A 19302-nucleotide genomic window follows, 5' to 3' on the forward strand; every position below is an offset into this window, starting at 1 on the left:
CTCGACTCGGAGCCGGAACAAGCGGCCACGGGGCCTGGTGCCTATCCTATGCTGCCAATGCTAATCATAGCCGCGCGCTGGGGTCGGCAAACTAGAAAACGCGAACTGAGCCCCAAGCAATGTTGGAGTTCGGCTATTCTCACCACCGCAGTGGTTACATGAGCCACTAACCCCAGTGTTTGCTGAAGCATTGATTGTTACGAGCCGAAGTCGAGTGTTCACGCAGCTCTTATGTCCAATGCAGGAACCGTGCCCGACTATTGTCAGGCGGGTGGTTTCGATCCCACAATTACGTCATCGAGCCTTGCGAAGGCAAGGCTGAAAGAAATAGTCCCCTTTTATCCTCTCAATGTCACCACGACCAGAAGCTTCTATATCAGTGGCGGCCCGTGCGAGTGTACTTGGGTCAAACTGGGACCAGTACGCCTCTGTAAAGCCATGAGCATTTTGACCTGATATCATTTCATGACCCCTTTAACATTGCTTCATTTTTTCTTCTATGTACTGAAATTCCAGGTTTTTAAATCTTGTTTGATCCTCCCTAATGACTGTGGCCCAAAAAACTCCTCTGGCAACCTAGCATAATGATAAGGCACATAATATGCAGATACTTTTTTTCCTGTAATCCTTAAATATTTTTAGTGTAGCAAATAATTTCATTTCTCCAAAGATATTATTTAAGGTGATGGGAATGGGCTTTATAATAATGTTTTACTGAGATGCAATATTTTCGAAAGATAAGCGTTTAACAATAATTGTTTATCCTTTGCGAATGGATAGGATTATGCGGTTATTCAAATTTTCGAATAGTACCTAGTTTAGAATAATGCTCTTTTCTATCTTTGCTTCGAGGTGAACTGACATAATTCATGCTTTTCAAAATGTTGATTGCGGCAAGTTAGCCCCAAGGAGTGTGCTTTAGGAAGCAATACCCACAGAACTTGCAAGCTCCATGGCACATTGCTTTTCTGCTGTGCACAGGTGCTCGGGGGAGAGTGCACTCAGTGGGGCTAACTTGCCGTGATTGTGTAAAAGTATGTATTAGGGAGGCGATGTCTTGAAAACCTGCATTCATCATTTGTGCTTTTCTTTTTTTGGCGAGATATTTAAGAATGCTCATAGCAAGCAGATTTACAAATCCACTTGATTAGGATAGCTGACAAATTTGTAGGGTAGTGCGAATATTCGAAATTTCGAATAGTAGCTCCGAATAATACGCTATTTGATATTCGCTTCAAGAAGGACTGCACTATTCGGGTTTTTCGAAGTGTTGATTGCGGCGGGTTAGCCCCGTTGAGTGCGCTTCTTACCAAGCACCGGTGCGCTGCGGAGAAGCAATACCCACGGAAGTGAGCTTCACAGGTGTTGCTTCTCTGCTTTACATCGGTGCTCGGTAAGAAGCGCACTCAACGGGGTAACCCACCGCGATAAACACTTTAAAAAGTATGCATATCGTAATTGCGTGCTTAAAAGAAAAGCATACATTCAAAGCGGGATAATGCACCCGTGCCGACTGTATTTGAAAATAAATGGAAACTTTGTGAATCTGTATATCTAGAGTGTAGTAAAAGTTTAAAAATGAAACTGTTATGCAAGGGTACACTATGCTAGGCGGGGATGCCCTTACAAGCTGCGTTCATCACGCACGATTCATTCTTTTTTAACTCGACATTAAAGAAAGAATATTTCATATAGCAAGACTTGTAAATTCACTCAATTAGGTATAGTTGGCCATCTTTATAGGATTCATTTTATGTCAAATCCATCATTGACTTGCCATCCCAAGACACCAAACCTTCTGAGGTCACAGTTATAAATATAAATAGATTGAACTTGGCTTATAAATGAACAAGTGGAACAACCTTCACAGGTTTAGCTGGGTTTTTGTCCAAGCATTATTCAATTGTAGTGAAAGCACCTAAAAAAGCGCCAAAAAAATGAGGACGAGGTAGTAGACAGGCAAGAGCGCTCTGTCTACTTCCTCGTCCTTGTATTTTTTGGCACTTTTTTTAGGGATCATGAACGAACTGGCTCAAATTGCTTTCTTAGTGGTGGTGAAAGGCATGGAAAAACTATTCGATATTTGAATCGAAAATATTCAGCCAAAACCACTATTTGCTTCGAACTCAAAATACACTATTCGCACAAGACTAGGAATTTGTCATTTACATGCCACAGTTCCTAAACATTGTTATATTAAAATTAACCAAGTTTAGAAGTGAACATGTGGATGGTTGGGAAAAAGCTTCCAGAGTTCAGCAGAATTTTTGTTTGAGCATGGTTTGTAGTAGTGAGAGGCTTGGAGGAATTATTTGATATTCAATAAAAAAAATGTTTGACTGAAACCACTATTCGCTTTGAATTCGGTTCAAACTTAAAACCCACTTTTCGCGTGTGCCGACTAATAGATTTATTGAGCTCCCGACGAAGTGCGGTTCCGGTTCCCTTGCAGGTGAACAGCTACGGAGGCCACCTGAAGTACACCTTCAGGTACCGGGCCTCGTCGAGGCCTGCCCAGGTTGCAGACGTGATCCTGAAGGGCAACCGCCTGACCCTCTACCACACGCTCCGACAATCTTACGGGCCTCTCAGAGACAATGCCGTGGAGGTCCAGTTCTGGGAGGTGAGTGTCCCTGCCCTCACGGGTCTTCTTTACCGGCTGTCACGTGAGGCGGCTTGGGCACAATGCGAAGCGCGAGTTCATCTGCTTCTTTTGCAGGGGGTTGTCGTGGCGTCAAAACGTCGAGCTCTGATTGGCTCTGATCGAAGGATAGTGGGTATGCCTCAAGGCAGCTTGCTTTGAGGTCTACCCACTACCCTTCAATCAGAGCCAATCGGAGCTCGGAGTTCCGATGTCGCCACAACCTCCTGCAAAAGAAGCTGACAAACTTGCACTCCGCATGCCTTTCTGCAGCCATGCATGCCTCCTGCCTTGCTTTTTTTCTGTAGGTATGGACTGTAACTGCAGAAATTAACAACGGGGGTTATATTTTTCATTCAATTCATTGACGAAAGTATTAAAACTTGGTCTTGTTTGCACATATACTGCGATCCCAATACACATGTGGGCTTTTCAATGCAGTTTCGCCGTGCCAACCATTCAAATAGGTGCGACTTGTATACTGTACCAACTTTTTTCTGAAAACAGCTGGTTGTTGGAGAGTGCAACTTGTAAATTAAAAGATATGGTACCTCCCTGTAGAATGCTTTGGATTGGCTCAGTATGGCCTTTATTGCTGCTGCACCATTATGAGTCCTTAACTATCATCGCAGAATGCTACGGAGAACTTTATAAAAGACCGGAGTTTGCCGTAGTGTCCCCAGTGAACTGCTCTGCAAAATTGCGTGCAGTTGCTGCTTGTGATGGAGTTTCTCTAACAGTAGTCTGTTATTAGCATTCCAACAACATACCATATTCACCTGATTGTAACGCATTGTTGTTAGCATTCCAACCACATACCATATTCACCAGATTGTAACGCACCCTTGATCCTAACATGTGCTCAAGTTTTACGCCCAAGAATAATGGTACTAACATGCACCCGTCTTTTGGTTTTGTATCCGATTGTAAGGTTTTGGCAGTTTTTAGGTATATTTCTCGAAAAGCAGGTGCACATCAGAGTAGGGCGAACACAGTATGCCCTTTTATTCTACTCCTTTTTATATGTGACCTGTCGGACCAGCTTGCACCTTTTTTTGCCATGATTTGCCTGAACATTTTTACTTCCGCTTTAGTACTTTGCCGTGCACTGTGTGGCTCAGACTTTTTACCGGTCCATCTGATGCAATCTGGGGCGTCCTTTTCGCCACAGGGTGAATGGCACAAGGCAGACAGACAAAGTCGAGGCCCGGACACCGCCACCAGAGAAGACATCATGATGGCGCTCCAGAACATTGAGGGCATCTTCGTTCGTGCAAGCTTCGACGACGAGCTTGCGGAATCCAGGTAAGTGGAGGCCATAAGGCTTTGAGGCATATTTTGAGCAGTGCTCACATGTGTTCCCTCCCATGCTTATTGAGTGGAATGTTTACTTTAAACTCCTTACTTTATGCTCAAGAAAGAGTTCACTGCAGTGAGTAATTTTTACTGTTTCTTGTGCTGTTTTGCTCTTATTGATCTCGGAGTGGTTTTTCTTGGCATGGAGATTCATATACTTCATCAAGCTGTTAATACTGCAGATTGGGCAAGTTGGTAAGGCAGCATTACGAACCAGCGCACAAGCAGACAGTTATTCAAAATCCAAACACACAAAAATTCACTCACACAGCGCTGAACTATCAACCCCTGATTTGTATTTCAAACTTCTTCTTCAACCCCAAGGAATAGGTTGCCAAGGAAGAAAAGGGGAAAGACAAGGCAGGGGGGAAGGCGAAAGAGAAAAAGAAAAGGAAAAAAGATGAATAGAGAAGGAAAATTAGAAGACAAAGAAAAGGAAAATAAAGGAGAATAATGCCAATACAACAGAGTCCAAGAGTTACAAATATTACAAAAATATTTGGAAAATTAATCGCGAACAGGTATAAACCAGGTGATATGCTGGCCTGCTGTCGACTACACTCTCGGCGTAAATAGTTTGAGTGATGCAAAAAGTCCAAGAGTTACAAAAATTAGTTGTTAAATAATAACAGATGTAAACAAAAACCAGCGGTTATACTGGCTTACTGTCTTAAAGGGACACTGACAGGGTATTTATGCTCGCCGAGGTTTTTAGTGGTACATGACATATGAGAGCCCAACTACCCAGAACACAATTTGCGACTCGAAATTCGGTTTCTTTCTGCCCGAAAACCGCCAATCAAGAACTGGCCGGTTCGAGTCTCGCTCACTCTCTTTTCCGTGGTCACGGGCCGTTTTCTAAGGTATCGAAGCAACCACCAAATTTAATCAAAGTCCTTGGTCGCTGAAGGCACACACTCAGTATTAAAAATAGAAAAAAAACATGAAGCCCATTTTTTGTGGCTTATAAAAAGCTGCAAATACGTTGATGGAAAAAAAAATTGCACATAGAACCGGAAGCATTCTTTGCGTGCGTCGTTTCGCGTATCGTGGTACTCGCGGGGATGGTTGGGACAGTGATGGCGACGGGCGTGGGACCTCTACTTCAGAACTGTCGTTCGCGGTACCGGCGAATTCTGTCTGCCTTTAAAAGAGAAATTTGCGACTGATCAAAAGAATTGGTATTCATTCCGTGCACGCCCGACTACCAAGCCAATTTGCACGAAGACGTCGCCGAGCCGTCGCTCCATTCTCCTGGCTGAAGACATCGCTCGCGCAAACATCAAGCACCGCACGAAGGGTTTACTTAGAGTTGAATATGCACGCGTACGATTGCTTTACTAGGTGCGAATGTCGCCAATGCGTCGTGCTTTCCGACTTCGCCCCAGAGTGCTTTTGCTGAAGAAAAGTCGGCAGCAAACTTCCCAACTTACAGTTTACCGGCTGATTACTACTAAGAAAAGAGATCCCCCAATAAATGTCTGCCCCAGTAGCTCAGTTGGAAAGACTTCTGCTTCACATGCTGTAGGAACGGGTTCAATCCCCAGTGAAGCTTTTTTTTTTTTTTACACAATTATCACTGAAGAAACAAACAAAAAAATAACCAACAAATATTGTGGCCGACACATGGCTGAATTAAATGGTATGGGATTTCCTTTTTGACGCCTGCGAACTCAATGTAATCACTTCCCACAAAATGCAAAGGCATACAAATCAGGTAGCGTCCGCTTTCCGAGATGCCCGTAAATGTTCTAGAGGAATTTCAGCCAGCCATTGGTCCCTATCCCGTTGATCTTTCGGAAACTCTGTCGCACAATGCCACTTTCTTTCAGACGCAGGACATGTGTGCCAGCTCTTCACGCAACATCTTGGGTGTATTCTTTTCGGAGCCGATTATGGAAATTCACCACGGGCACTCACTACTCATCTCCAACTCCTCAATGTACAAAACAACTCATCTTGGAGTACAGAAGAGTGAGCGGAACAAACATAACTGCAAAAGAATCGCACGGCAAACAGTTCCCCCTACGCCACATGTCGTCTGCTAGCACAAAAGAGAGAAGAAAAAAAAGAAAAAAAAAGACCGCACGGTTGAGTGTAGCCACGTGACTTCCGCCACTCACACTCTTCTCTCCACTTCTGCGACCTCCGTGCGCGAGTTTCGGTTTCGAGCAGTTGCGTCTTTTGGCTTTATTAAAAAAATACACTACTTTGTTGCAAAATATTAATTGGGTAGTCCTCCGACACCATAATAAAGCGCCTGGCAAAAAATGGAAAACAAATTTTGGGGGGTGTCAGTGTCCCTTTAAACGCTTTCTGTCTAAATTTTGGGGGGTGTCAGTGTCCCTTTAAACGCTTTCTGTCTCTGGGTACTTTTGCGGCGCTACCGACCTAACGACCGCCTGCGAGAGCACAACAACAACATTGCCAATGCCAACTCCGGTCACCTAGGTATTCACTGTAAGGACTGTGGCTGTTTTGCGCAACTGGACAACTGTGCTGTGTTAGGCAGGAGTAAAAACCAGCTCACCCGAGAAATTATAGAAGCGGAGAACATTGCAAGACGGGAAGCCCAGTGCGTTAGCACTCCGTCCTTAGCTTCATCGGAGAAAGAACTGCATTATTTAGACAGAAGGTGTTTAAGACAGTAAGCCAGTATAACCACTGGTTTTTGTTTACATCTGATATTATTTAACAACTAATTTTTGTAACTCTTGAACTTTTTGCATCACTCAAACTATTTACGCCGAGAGTGTAGTCAACAGCAGGCCAGCATGTCACCTGGTTTATACCTGTTCGTAATTAATTTTGCAATTACTTTTGTAATTTTGTAACTCTTGGACACTGTTGTATTGGTATTATTCTCCTTTATTTTCCTTTTCTTTGTCTTCTAATTTTCCTTCTCTATTCATCTTTTTTCCTTTTTTTTTTTTCTTTCGCCTTCCCCCCCCCCTGCCTTGTCTTTCCCCTTTTCTTCCTTGGCCACCTATTCCTTGGGGTTGAAGGAGAGGAAGTTTGAAATACAAATCAGGGGTTGATAGTTCAGCGCTGTGTGAGTGAATTTTTGTGTGTTTGGATTTTGAGTAACTGTCTGCTTGTGCGCTGGTTCGTAATGATTCATCAAGCTATCTGCTCTATTAAACTGCTGTTTCGTTTTAGAAGCCCTTCGTAGGTTACTCTCTTTTAATGGTAATGAAATTGGATGATTATAAGGAAATCTTATCCATGTGAGACAGATTTAGCACAGTGAAGGGCCTCCAGGTCTGTCTTGCTTGTTTGATTACCCAAGTCTCAAAAGAATGAAATTTCATGTGAACTGGGTTTCTTCATTTTGTGAGGTCGAGTTACTTTCAGAATGGTTGACGCCATGTTTGGTCATTTGTTCCAGCATCCAGAACCTTGAAATGGAGTCTGCTTCTTATTCGAGTCCCAAAAATCCTCCTGCAACATTTGTAGAACAGTGCTCTTGTCCAACTGGATACACAGGCAATTCATGTGAGGTAAGAAATCTTCAGCTTTTTTTTTTAATAGGAAGTTTTTTTTATATACTGTATCATCTGATTGTAAGGCAATGTCTTAATTTGTATTGTATTCTGTTATCTTTTATATGAATGTACAGCACTGACCAAATTCACGCGGGTTCATGCAAACTGTGTGTTATATCGTGGGAGTGCTATCCTGGCACCAGCTGAAGAGCTGCTTCATGACATAGTGCTGAGCGGAACAGCCTGAGCTGGGGAGGCTGCTCGCTCAAGGCTGAAAGTACTGTTGGACCTTGGACAGCATCTATGCTTTTCGCCACCCTCACCGCACTACTTTGGGGTATGGAGCTGCCAAAATTGTGATGTACATCGTTGCGATTCGCAATTTCGACCTTGAGCAAGCGACTTGACCCGTTCGGGCTGTTCAGCTGAGTGCCGCACCATGGAGCTGTTCCTGAGCTGCCACCAGCATAGCGCTGTCACTGTGCTCTGGGGTTTTATGTTGGCTGTGGGAGAGCAAAGCACAATTTTCAGTCTGGAACTTGGACACGGTTTTGTAACGTCTGCTCGTTACAGAACTGTGCCCCGGGCTACATCAGACGTCGCACTGGGTCCTACCTCGGAGAATGCACGCAGGGAGTGCTTCCCTGCAACTGCAATGGCCACTCCACGTCATGTGACCAACAGTATGGCCGTTGCCTGGTAAGTGACCCAGATAACCTTCGTTGCACTGTGCATGCTCGTGCATGGACTAAACGGTCAAGCGGTGAAGTTTTTAACTCGAAATTGTAACATAAAAGTGTAGTTCAGAAGTGCGGCACGACACATGTAGAGTGGGGAACCTAAATTGTCAACACTGAATGTAAAAGTAAATGGTCAGCTAGAACAATAGGGACAAAACACAGATGGGGAGAAACAGAGACATACACACTGCTGACTATCAACTAGGACTTTATAATTCTTTTTCATCACTTTGACCCAAGGATTCACACGTAAAGTAATGCCAATAAATCACCCTAAATCCTTACATTACACTACTAAATTAAATATGAAATTAAAACAAAAATAAAATAAATTAATTACATTAAATTATTAAATTTGGTCACTAACACCTCCCTGACCCAACCCATAAACCACCGCCCCTATCATTCTAGCTGACCATTTACTTTTGCATTATGTACCAACTAGCTCAATTTCAGCCTGCTAAATGTAGCGGAATTTGGAGCAATTCCTACGCTCAAAATCTCGTAAGCAGACACTTAGGGCATCTAAAACACCCTGCCCATTTTGTCTCCCATTGGGCTGGCTGAGACAAATCTATTTCTGAAACCTTGTCACTCCATTACTCAGTACATCTGCCCGCATTTGGAGAAGTGTTTCTTGCTGGAGAGCAAAAGTACATGTGCAATCAGACTTTCAGAAAGGATACATTTGTTTCTCACAAAGCTGTGTGTTAAGCCACTGCTGTTTTATTCACCGATGTTTGTTTGCAAACAAGCTCGCTGCCACCCACTGTCGGCAGACTCCTGCACGATTCCGGTTTTCCTTTTTTCCTTTTGTCTCGCATCCTTTTGCTATCTGTACTACGTTGTACATTGCGCACAGGTTCTTACAAATGTATGACAGGTACTTACCGTACTTCTCCAAAGAAAAGTCTTCTTACCTGATCACTGAGTTGCTGAAGAGCAAATATATACACCACTGGAAGTCTACACGGGCACCAAATACTGTGGTGCCCTTGTGGTACCAACTCCCACCGAATGCAGTGAATAAGCACTTGCAGCGAGTAGTTCTAAACTTTCATTCTTAACTCTTTGTTTGTGGGCTCTTCTTCCTTTTTCTCTCCTTGTTCTTCCAGTTGTTATTGCGTGTTTGTCTTTATACATACTCTGGTATCAGCTGCAGCCTTAGATTGGGTTTTGGCTGCCCAAACGCTTCGAACTAAAAGTCAGAATTTCAAGACTGCCGAGCCTCCGAGCAGTATACTAGTCGGACAAATGAGAAAATATTTTTGAAGAGAAAGATGCGTGGTAGCATAAACTTTTGTAAAGAACTGCTGTCAGTGTGATGCAGCTCCTTGTATGCAAATAAGCTAAAGTTTTTTTATTCTCTGCTTAAATACCATTTTCTATGGAATATAAATTTGTTTATACTGTCTTTATCTGTGAACTTGTGACACTGCTATTAAATTTCAGAGCTTTAAATAGTACATATCTGGCAATATGAAGTGTTGCCTGATCTGTGTGATAAATTTCGCTCGGCGTTTCTTAAAATAAAGCACAGTAGTAAAGGCTGTTCACCCAAGAAAATTCAGTCATGCTAGCAGTGATGCAAGTTTGTTGACATTGCATATTTCACTCCAAGTTATTGTGGTAACGGCCCGGTTAAGAGTGGTGTGTCTTTGTAATGGATCCAGAACTGCCAGCACAACACGGATGGACCCAGCTGTGGGTCTTGCAAGCGTGGTTTCTATGGAAATGCAACCAATGGATCCCCCAGTGATTGTCAGTCCTGTCCTTGCCCAATAGTTGCAGTTCCAGGACAGTGAGTATCTGTTGCATTTTTTTTTGTTTGTTTGCACGGTTACAATTAGGGCTCCATGTTTTCAGCGTAAACCTACAAACCCTGGAAAATAACTTTGATCGCGATGGAGAAACCTGCAAACCCCAATTCAAAACTGTCCTTGAATAAGAACCCAAGCTTCACAAAACAAAATCTTTATATTGTTGCTGATGGAAAGGGATTGGCAAGTGTAAAACTGAAAATAAAGGTTCATTCGGTGAACGTGTGCCAAAGACAAAAGAAAGAATAAGCGTCGAGAAAGCAGCGAGTGTCGACGTGTCTCTGCATGACAGCTGGCTAGCACGAGAGCGAGTTGGCAAGGCCACGCTGGTCTTTTTTATCTTCTACAATCGGTATCTCGAACATTCGGCCTAGAATGTTGGAGCGTCGAAACATTTGGCGTAAGAGTAAATGCGAATCTTCTAGAAGTATAGAGTAGCGTTTCTTCTTGGCCATGCGCGCAGCAATATACGGCTTTATTTTGTGTTGCCCCTGAACACAGCGCTCGCAATCGGCAAAGCTATTCTTATCGGTGCCGGGACATTTTCCAAGTATTTGGCCGTCATACGCATCTCCCCGACGGCCGTGTCGCTTTTTATTCAACATATGCCCCAATTAACGCGACTTTCATGTTTGACGTCAAGAAAAGGCCCCGAAAAACACTGAATTTGCGGGGAAAGATGAACCGTGCACAAACGTCCCTGATTCAACAAAAAATAGACCCCAAAAACATGGAGCCATAGTCATAACCCAGACATCATCAGCCTGGTTCAGAAATGCCCTTCACTTGTCTCCAGAGGGAAACTCTGCTACTGTTGAAGAGCTTTCTGATAAAGGGTGAATGTGTGTGAATGCATGAGGGAGATGTCTACATCTATGAAATTGCCTGTGCATCTTGCCAGATTTTAGTGTGATTTTTTTAAAGCGACTATCTGAAGGTTAGCTACCAATTGCTTTCTTCATTTTTGCAGGAAATTCTTGGGGTTAAATTAAGTTTTTTTGTGTTTTATTGAGCTCCTGGAATGTTAATTGGGGAGAGGAGCTTGTTTCCTTCTAATATGCATTACTTTCCCTCATGACAACTTAGCTGCCTCGGCATCTCTGGGGCAAAATGCTAACCATCCCCGACTGGCAAGTGCATGTTCCGACCAAGGCGCCCATAATTGGACGAAACCATGTTCTGGACAAAGCACGCCGTATAACAAAGATTCAGGTTGCATGCGAAACGATCTCCAGATGGTTAAGTTTGGACATTTGTTTTTTGCATTTTATTACATTAAAATCTGGTAATTAGGATAGTTGTGCCTGCAGGAAAGGGTAGTCTTGCATCTCTAATATTTGTATAGTAACTCCTATTGTTATGCATGACATATCTCGTCTGTAAGGTGCTCACTGTGTACGTAGTAGCATGCCCACATGAGTGAGGTAGGCATGACTTTAATTTCCCAAGCCGGCTAGTCTGACAGAAAAAAGCAGAACTTTATACAAGGCCATCTGTAGATCCTAGATTTGTCGTGCTAGAGCTTTGTAACTTTCTTCTTGTTGCATCTTGCAGTTAAAATGCAAGTCTGCGTTACACATTAACTGTGTTTTGATAACACTGTATAATATATGTGACAGTTTTCTCGCTGACAATTGATAACTGGAAGAAAGACAGTGACCCTACCTCAATCTTGTACCAGTGGCCCAAAATAATCAGTTGGATTCCACAGATGCGAAAATTCTTCACCGAGGCTCACTGCACCAAGTTACTAGCCATACTGGGCCTAGTACCGTAATAATAATAATTGTACAGGTTTTATTGCCATTGCATTCAAGAACCTTAGCGAGGCAGTTTGGATATCATATTTAGGGGGACACTAAACTCTTAAACATTTTAGTGCCTTGAAAGTTCCACACTTTAACATAGTGTTGTGTTCTGTAGTGTTGTGCGCGTGCGAGCACGCGGGGCACGAGAGCCTCTGCAAGCGTCCCTCCACATGGCCATGCAGGACCAAGCCACTCTTACGCCAAGTCTCTGGAGCAGGGCCGGACGTTTTGTCATGCCTCATATATAGTGAACCTAACGGCACATTGCACTACGCCTAACAGAGTGAATTCTGTTGCACTCGGTACAGAACACATTGTGGGCTCGTTTGATTTAGCTCCACCGGCTGCACTAGGTGCACACTGACGTATATTCAATTTACTGGTGCGGCCGCGCTACAGTTTTTTGCTCCTGAGCAGGCTGGTGCAGGTAGATTGAATGAGCCCAGTGATTGAACCGTGTTCCTGAAGTTTTGCTCTCGTCTGTCGAATAGCCAGTCAATACGAGTTCATCTCCTGCCTGCCTCACTTTCCGGGGAAAGACCGTGCTTAATCCGTGACGAGCTTCCCTTAGTTCTGTAGTCTGCCTCGGTGTGTGCTCGCATCCCCGTCCGGCATGCTGTCGAGCAGAGTCCGCTTTGCCTTTACTGGCTGTCTTTCTCTCTCCCTCACTCACACCAACTCCTCCAGCCTAATGACCTCCTGGATTGCTGGTTTTCCTTCCGAATGGTAACCTCCTCCTTTCCTCTCACTTCCTCTCTCTCGTTCCTTTGTTCTTTCGCTGTCTTTACCAGAGTCCTCAGCCGTTCCTGTAGACGTGATCCCTCGTGACTTTGTGGTAGGATATGCACTAGTCGTTGTTTGTATTTTGGTTTACACATTTGCCAGGGTGAACCCCTGTTTGTGTTCTTTTTTTGTTTGTATATTTCAGGGACAGATGTTGTTAGAATAGTCTTCAGATGGGAATTGATTGCTCTCGTATTATTTTTAGGGAGGACATGAGAACGTATTTGTTAGTGAGGCTCGTTTCTCCAGCAAGCTGTATCTGCTGACACAAGCCAGCCTGCTGAGTTTGTTTAGCCTTTGCAAATCATTTACCTAGAGAGATTTACAAACTAAAGGACCCCTTCCTTTTTGCAAAGTTTATTTTAAGTTTAATTCTCTTTCTACGCTGTGCTACCATTGTTTCAAAGTGATGGAACAAGAACTATGAACCAATTTAGAAATTGTTTTCCAGTAGTGTATATTTAGGTTTTTAATTTTAAAGGACAATACCAAAAAGCCACAAATTGTTTCCCGCTTTCAGAAACTGATATGCATAGAACTTAATAGGGCTAACTATTGAATTGTTGCCACCACCTTGAAAGCAAAGGCCTTTCAAAGCATCACTAGTCAAGCTTTGTTTATGGCTCAGTGTTTGTTCAAGTCTATTCAATGCAAGTTTTAGTTTGCCGACTTCGTTGCCATCTACCAACATTTGCGAGGGCGTTGTGTTTGCTGCTAAGCCTAAAAGGTGCAATCCAATTCTTTTCAAGGTTCTCACCGACCTGCGTGTTGGAGGCAGATGGCCAGGTGACGTGCAACAGTTGCCCCATCGGCCTTGAAGGCCGACGCTGTGAGCGATGCGCTCCGGGTTACGAACGCTCTCCAGGTTCCTCTGATGGTCCCTGCCATCTCAAAGGTGCTTCTCTTCATTTTATCATTGAATGCACAAATAACCTCCACTAGGATTATCTCTTCTCGGCTGCAAATTTTCGTATTTTGAAGAATTTTTTAAATCTTGTTAGAGCGTGATTACTACCTAGTATATACATATAGTATACAACATACCCTCAACAACAACATGATAGATGCACTCTTTATGAACAAGGCCTATGTGTTCACTTTACTGAGGAGCGCACTCGTAGCCAATCATTGTGATTGGCAGAAACAGCCCAGCGGCTTACGGGATGGAGATAACGTCCTCACACAGAACTGCTACCTGTGCAGATCACATTATCCAAGAGAATCATTTTCTTGACCCTATTAGTATTTGCTACTCTGGTTATGTAGAACCTGGTGATTGCCTGTACGAGTGCTCTGCAGGAAAGACGCCTGGTCCTTGTTTATAGATGGCATGTCTATCACCCGAGTACCCATGTGACTCGGCTTAACAATTTTGCCAGCATTTTAACTGCCGAACCGTATGGTGTTCTGGTAGCACTTGACTATATAATCAGGAGCAATGTGATCAAAGCCATTCCTTTTGTAGACTTTCATAGCGTTCTTACAGCAGTATGTTCTGTTACACCAACCAAGAATCAGTTGACCCAACTCCTAGAGGCCACGGCTCAGCAGGGAATCGCAGGTGGGAATGATATTCAGTTTTTCTGGATCCCGAGCCATGTGGGCATCGTAGGCAACGAGGCTGCTAATAGACTAGCAGCCTCTTCACAGAACCTTTTACCATTGAATGTCCGCATACCTTGCCGGGACCTTAAAATGTCCGCAAGATTTTCACTTTCATGATATGGCAATCTGATTGAAACTTGGCCAATAATAACAAGCTTCAGGCCATCAAACCAGAACTTGGGGCCTGGAAAACCTCCTATAATAAAAATCGTTTCCTCAAAGTTCTGCTGTGCCGCTTAAGAATTGGCCACTCGTTCCTTACTCATCAATACCTGCTCATAGGTGAGGAACCACTGGTGTGCGAGCACTGTGGAGGACTTTATCTGTTCTGCATGTTCTCTTTCTTTGCCGTGGCCTTCTACAAGAATACAAGTCCTATTTCTTTGAGTTTTTCAAGTAAAGCATCCTATATCTCCCTATCTTGGTTCTAGGGGTACAACCTCTCATATCATTGGAATGTCTTTTAGCTTTTATCGAAACTACAGGTATGTTACACAAAATATAGCCATGTTCTAGTCTAGTTTTTGTGTACATTTACTAATGTTTCTAGATTACCTGGTTTGGTGCAGTATGACCGTTGGAGCTCTTGCACCATAAAATCCACAAACAGCAAATATTACCCGAGTAAATATGGTGGGCCAAACAACATTCCTTTAGTCTAGAAGGAAGAAATTCGTTTTGAATTGAAACAATTTAACATGCCACGTTTCTCATCTCTGGAAGGCTAAAATGCCCAAAAGTAACATACTGTAAAATACTGAAGGAGTGCCCCCTCCACTTTCATTGAAAACTGGTTTAATCTAGACATGGCCGCTTGTCCGGTCAAGTCGGGCGCTTAACAAATAATGAGCAGAATTCCCAAGTTTGGAACACGTTAATAGTAGTGGGCACTTGAACGAAGTGGGCGCTTCTGCCGTATTTTACGGTAATATTTCTTTTAAAAGGTTGTTGAAGTTTGGAACATAATGACTACATCATATGTATGGTCAGAAATGATGCAACTTAAGACATTTTTATGAAAAAGGAACCTTTGCCTTATTAGGTAATAAAATAAAAAAAACAGCTTAGGTATTTTACTGTTTTAGTGAAGTTGAATTAGTGCAATCCAACAGTCACATCAATAAAATTTGACTAAGAACTATGAAGTAGACATTCCCCGCAGTGCACTGGTGCTCTGTAAGAAGCACACTCAACGGATCTAAGCCTCTGCTATCAACACTTCGAAAGTATGAATATTGTAGTTCATCTCGAACCGAATATCAAACAGCGTATTATTCGTTACTATCATTAGAAAATTTGAATATTTGCACAATTCTACAATGAACTGCAATGCCACACCATCTTTGAGAAAACAAACTGTAGCTTACTTTGATTCAGCCATGTGAGGTACACTATGTTGATTAATTTATCAGGTTGGCTATAATGTGGTGATTGATCTGGAACCTTTGTGAGCAAGAGCCAAATAGCTTGAGGGTGTACTAAAATAGTCGTCGAACAATCTGTGTGCTCCAAATTGTTTTCGGGTTCTCAAGCCCCCTTACTCTTCAGGTTGATTATTTTAGTAGATTGCATTACAGTTCAAAGGACGATAACATAGATGGTACCAATGAAACGAGCCATTCTAATTGTAACAGATATTAACACACCCTTGAAGTACCAACTTAGTCTGCAGCTTCACTTTTTAAAATTTTACATGGGCTTTGTTTCCTTTTTAGTGTGTTGCGAATATTCAAATTTTCGAATAGTTGTTTTGAATTCAAAAATGTTCTAAAAGCCAGGATTCATAATGATAAAGCAAACTGCATCGACTGAACAGTATTGACAATTTAACCTAACGTTTCGTCTCCCATGCAGGAAACATCAGTACGTGTCCAGGGACACAAATGTTGTTTTGAGTAATACGCTATTGGATATTTGCTTCAGAAAGAAACAAACTTAATAAATTTTTATCTATATTGCAGTAAAACTTTTAAAATGAAACTGGTGTGCATGAGTATACGTTAAGCAGAGATGCCCTGACAACCTGGGCTAACCATACATGATAGCAAGACTATTTATAAATCCCCTTGATAAGGTATAGCTGGATATCTGTATAGTTTTAATTTAGGTCAAATCTGTTTGTTTTTTTTGCCATTCCAATATACGTATTGTACTTTTGGAGGCCACACTGAATACAGTAGTTAGATTATGATGCAATTAAATGCAAAGGTGCAAGCGAGCTGGGCGAGAATGACAAAAATAATCCCTGGAGAAGGGGAGCAAGAGGGACAAAGAACAAACACAAATCTCCAAACACAGCTAGGTGACTGGTGCGCGACCAAAAAAATCCGCCTGGTCCATCTGCTTTACTGACGTCTAACCCCTGGTTAGCTAAAACCTCTCTGCTCTACTGACGTCTAACCCCTGGTTAGCTCAGTTGGTAGAGCGCTCCACTGAAAGTGGAGAGGTCCCGGGTTCGATAACCAGACCAGGTGGATTTTTTCGGTTGCACACCAGTCACCTCGCTGTGTTTGGAGATTTGTGTTTGTCCTTTGTCCCTCTTGTTCCCCTTCTCCAGGGATTATTTTCGTCATATATAGTTAGATTAGAATGAACTTAGTTTAGAAATGGACAAGTGGAGGCTTGGCAGCATCCTTCACAAGTTCAGCTAAGTTTTCGTTTAAGCATGTTGTGGTAGTGAAAGGCTTACAGAAACTATTCAATATTCAATAAAAAGAATCTTTGGCCCGAACCACTTTTCGCTTTGAAATGGCTTCAAACTCAAAATCCACTAATCGCACATGCTTAATTGTTTTGCCTAACAAATGTCCACTGTTTTATGAATGGTGGCATTTCAGTTAGTTGTCATTTGTTTGCTGTTTTTTTGGGAACATAAAGGATGCTACTTTCAAGGCTTCAAACTATTATAAGACTCGGTTTGTTACATTGTTTATGACACTGTTTTTGACAGTTTTCTTTTCTTTTTTTTTTTTTCCTTTCAGAATGCGAGCCCGGACAGTTCCAATGCGGTGATGGGTCATGCATAGATTACAGGAGGAGGTGTGATGGACATTACGATTGTAATGATTACTCTGACGAACAGAACTGTGGTATGTTAAAATTTGCTCTTCGTCCCCAGAAAGTTGCTGTTGCAGAATGCTTGTTTTAGAGCGCTTAATTTATTTGATGTTTCAGTAGCTTCAACCTGGCTACCACTGATATTGCTTTCAAAGCTGGGCATCGCATGCGTTGTGTGCTGGGGTGGTTGGGTCTCTGCCTTGAGCAATGCTGGCTTTTATTATTTTTACAGTTGATACCAAAATTGTCATATTATAAATAGTATATAATTTGGTCTTATGTAGTATATAGCTTATCATACAGTTGCATTGCAAATTTTATTGCTCATATTAACTTTGATTTTAATTTTTTTAATTTTCCAGTGTAAGTTGCTTGTTATACTATTCACAACGAACATGCTCAGTATAACTATACCCTATTAATTTTTTTTAACTCTGCAGCTGCTATATGTAAATTTCTTGTTTCATTATATTTATTTTTTTACTGACTATTGTTTTAGGTGTTGAAACTGGCTCTACAATATAGCTAGTTGTTTTGGCTGTTCATAGCTGAAAACAATGTCATGGCGCTTTAAGTCGCTCTTTAGTGCTGTTGTGCAGAAACATTTTCCCCGTGCTACACTCTAAGCTTAGCAAGGTGCTCTTGGACTGCTTCATGTGTAGAGCTTTTGGAAGAAGGCTTTTTTGCTGACTAATGGTGTTCTCACTCCCAGCATGTGGTTATAACCAATTCAGATGTCCCGATGGAACTTGCCTCAGTGTTCGCCAAAGGTGCGATGGCAAGGCAGACTGCATAGACATGTCTGATGAAAACAATTGCGGTGTGTGTCAGTTTGCTTACTAACTTGAGCATGGTAGCATGCTATTTGCACTGATCTGATGGACGGTACCTTTTAGTCGTGTTAGACCATGTACCGTCTCTCATGTGACAGTTCAAATAAAATACAATGGGCTGACACAAGGACATGCCCTAGTTTTTCATTAAAGGCATTTGAGTGCATTGCTCCTTGGAGGTGTGTTTTAAACTGTGAAAAAAAAAAAATATTGAGGAAATTGCCTCTGTGGGAAATTTATCACTGGCTTGCTTACCTGCTTGCTTGCCTGCTGGTCTGACTGCCTGCACAATGTTTACACGTACCGACTGTCCGAGTGAATGAAAATTCAAACCCCATTGCCGTGTTTTCAGTTTAGATGCCATTTAACCCCATCTTTGTTCATAGGTGGTGCACGGTGTGATGCGGCTGGTAGTTTGAGCACTGAACGCAATCCATCGACTGGTCTTTGCCAATGCAAGGTATGTATATATAACATCTAGCTTTCCTATCACCACAAACTGACTTTGAATGATAGTCTGTTAATCCGTTACTGCATGCTTAACGTTTTCATACATTAAACATTGCTGCATCGAGTGGGACTTTGGGATATGCTCTAGTACAGGGGACGGCAACTTTTTTCTGCAGCAGGCGAAATCGCCTCAAAGCGGAGACTGAGTGGGCCAGATGGAGAAATGGATATTGGGGAGGTTTAGCCCGTAGAAATACAAGATATTAAAGCTGTCGCATGCATACTCAAAGTGATACGCAGGAATGTTCCCTTGAGTCAGACACAGATAACTTTTGATTACTTGAGCGCCCCCTCTTAGTGAGAGAATCGGTATTGAGTATTGTTCGCCAATAACATTGAGAGTAGTGAAACATTTTGAACATGTTCATCTGACAGTCGCAAGACCCACGTGTGACTTCACGGTATTCATCTTGCAAAAAGTATTTTTGCAGATACTATATACCTGCTGTAGGCGAAAACTTCGATCAAGGCCGCTGCGAGATCTCGTAGATTTGAAATTTTATTTATTTGTGTATTGAGGGAGGCCTTCGGAAAACCCAATACACAAAAATGCTGCAAATACATTATTCACCTTACTGTCTGTTTGGAGACCAGCTGATCCGCAAACCCTATCTGGCAAATCTCAAGTTAATATGTCCTATTATACAGGGTTTGCAACCAACCA

General features: G+C 42.5%; 1 protein-coding gene across 5 annotated transcripts in view; it reads left to right on the forward strand.

Moving 5' to 3' along the window:
* Positions 1-19302, forward strand: part of LOC8039553 (basement membrane-specific heparan sulfate proteoglycan core protein) — a 430543-nt gene that overhangs the window by 305102 nt on the left and 106139 nt on the right. For 4 of the 5 annotated variants that reach the window (XM_040505271.2, XM_040222262.3, XM_040222263.3 and 1 more), the window contains 8 exons: positions 2453-2623; positions 3813-3946; positions 7386-7497; positions 8056-8181; positions 9896-10023; positions 13383-13528; positions 17220-17327; positions 18515-18588. In XM_040505271.2, the coding sequence (XP_040361205.1) occupies positions 2453-2623; positions 3813-3946; positions 7386-7497; positions 8056-8181; positions 9896-10023; positions 13383-13528; positions 17220-17327; positions 18515-18588 (999 nt within the window). Of the gene's footprint in view, positions 1-2452; positions 2624-3812; positions 3947-7385; positions 7498-8055; positions 8182-9895; positions 10024-13382; positions 13529-17219; positions 17328-18007; positions 18116-18514; positions 18589-19302 lie in introns of all 5 variants that reach the window. The other variant, XM_040222261.3, reaches the window with a different exon arrangement.

This window comes from Ixodes scapularis, unplaced genomic scaffold (genome assembly GCF_016920785.2).
Source record: "Ixodes scapularis isolate PalLabHiFi unplaced genomic scaffold, ASM1692078v2 PGA_scaffold1__304_contigs__length_218370807, whole genome shotgun sequence".
NCBI classification, from domain to species: Eukaryota; Metazoa; Arthropoda; class Arachnida; order Ixodida; family Ixodidae; genus Ixodes; species Ixodes scapularis.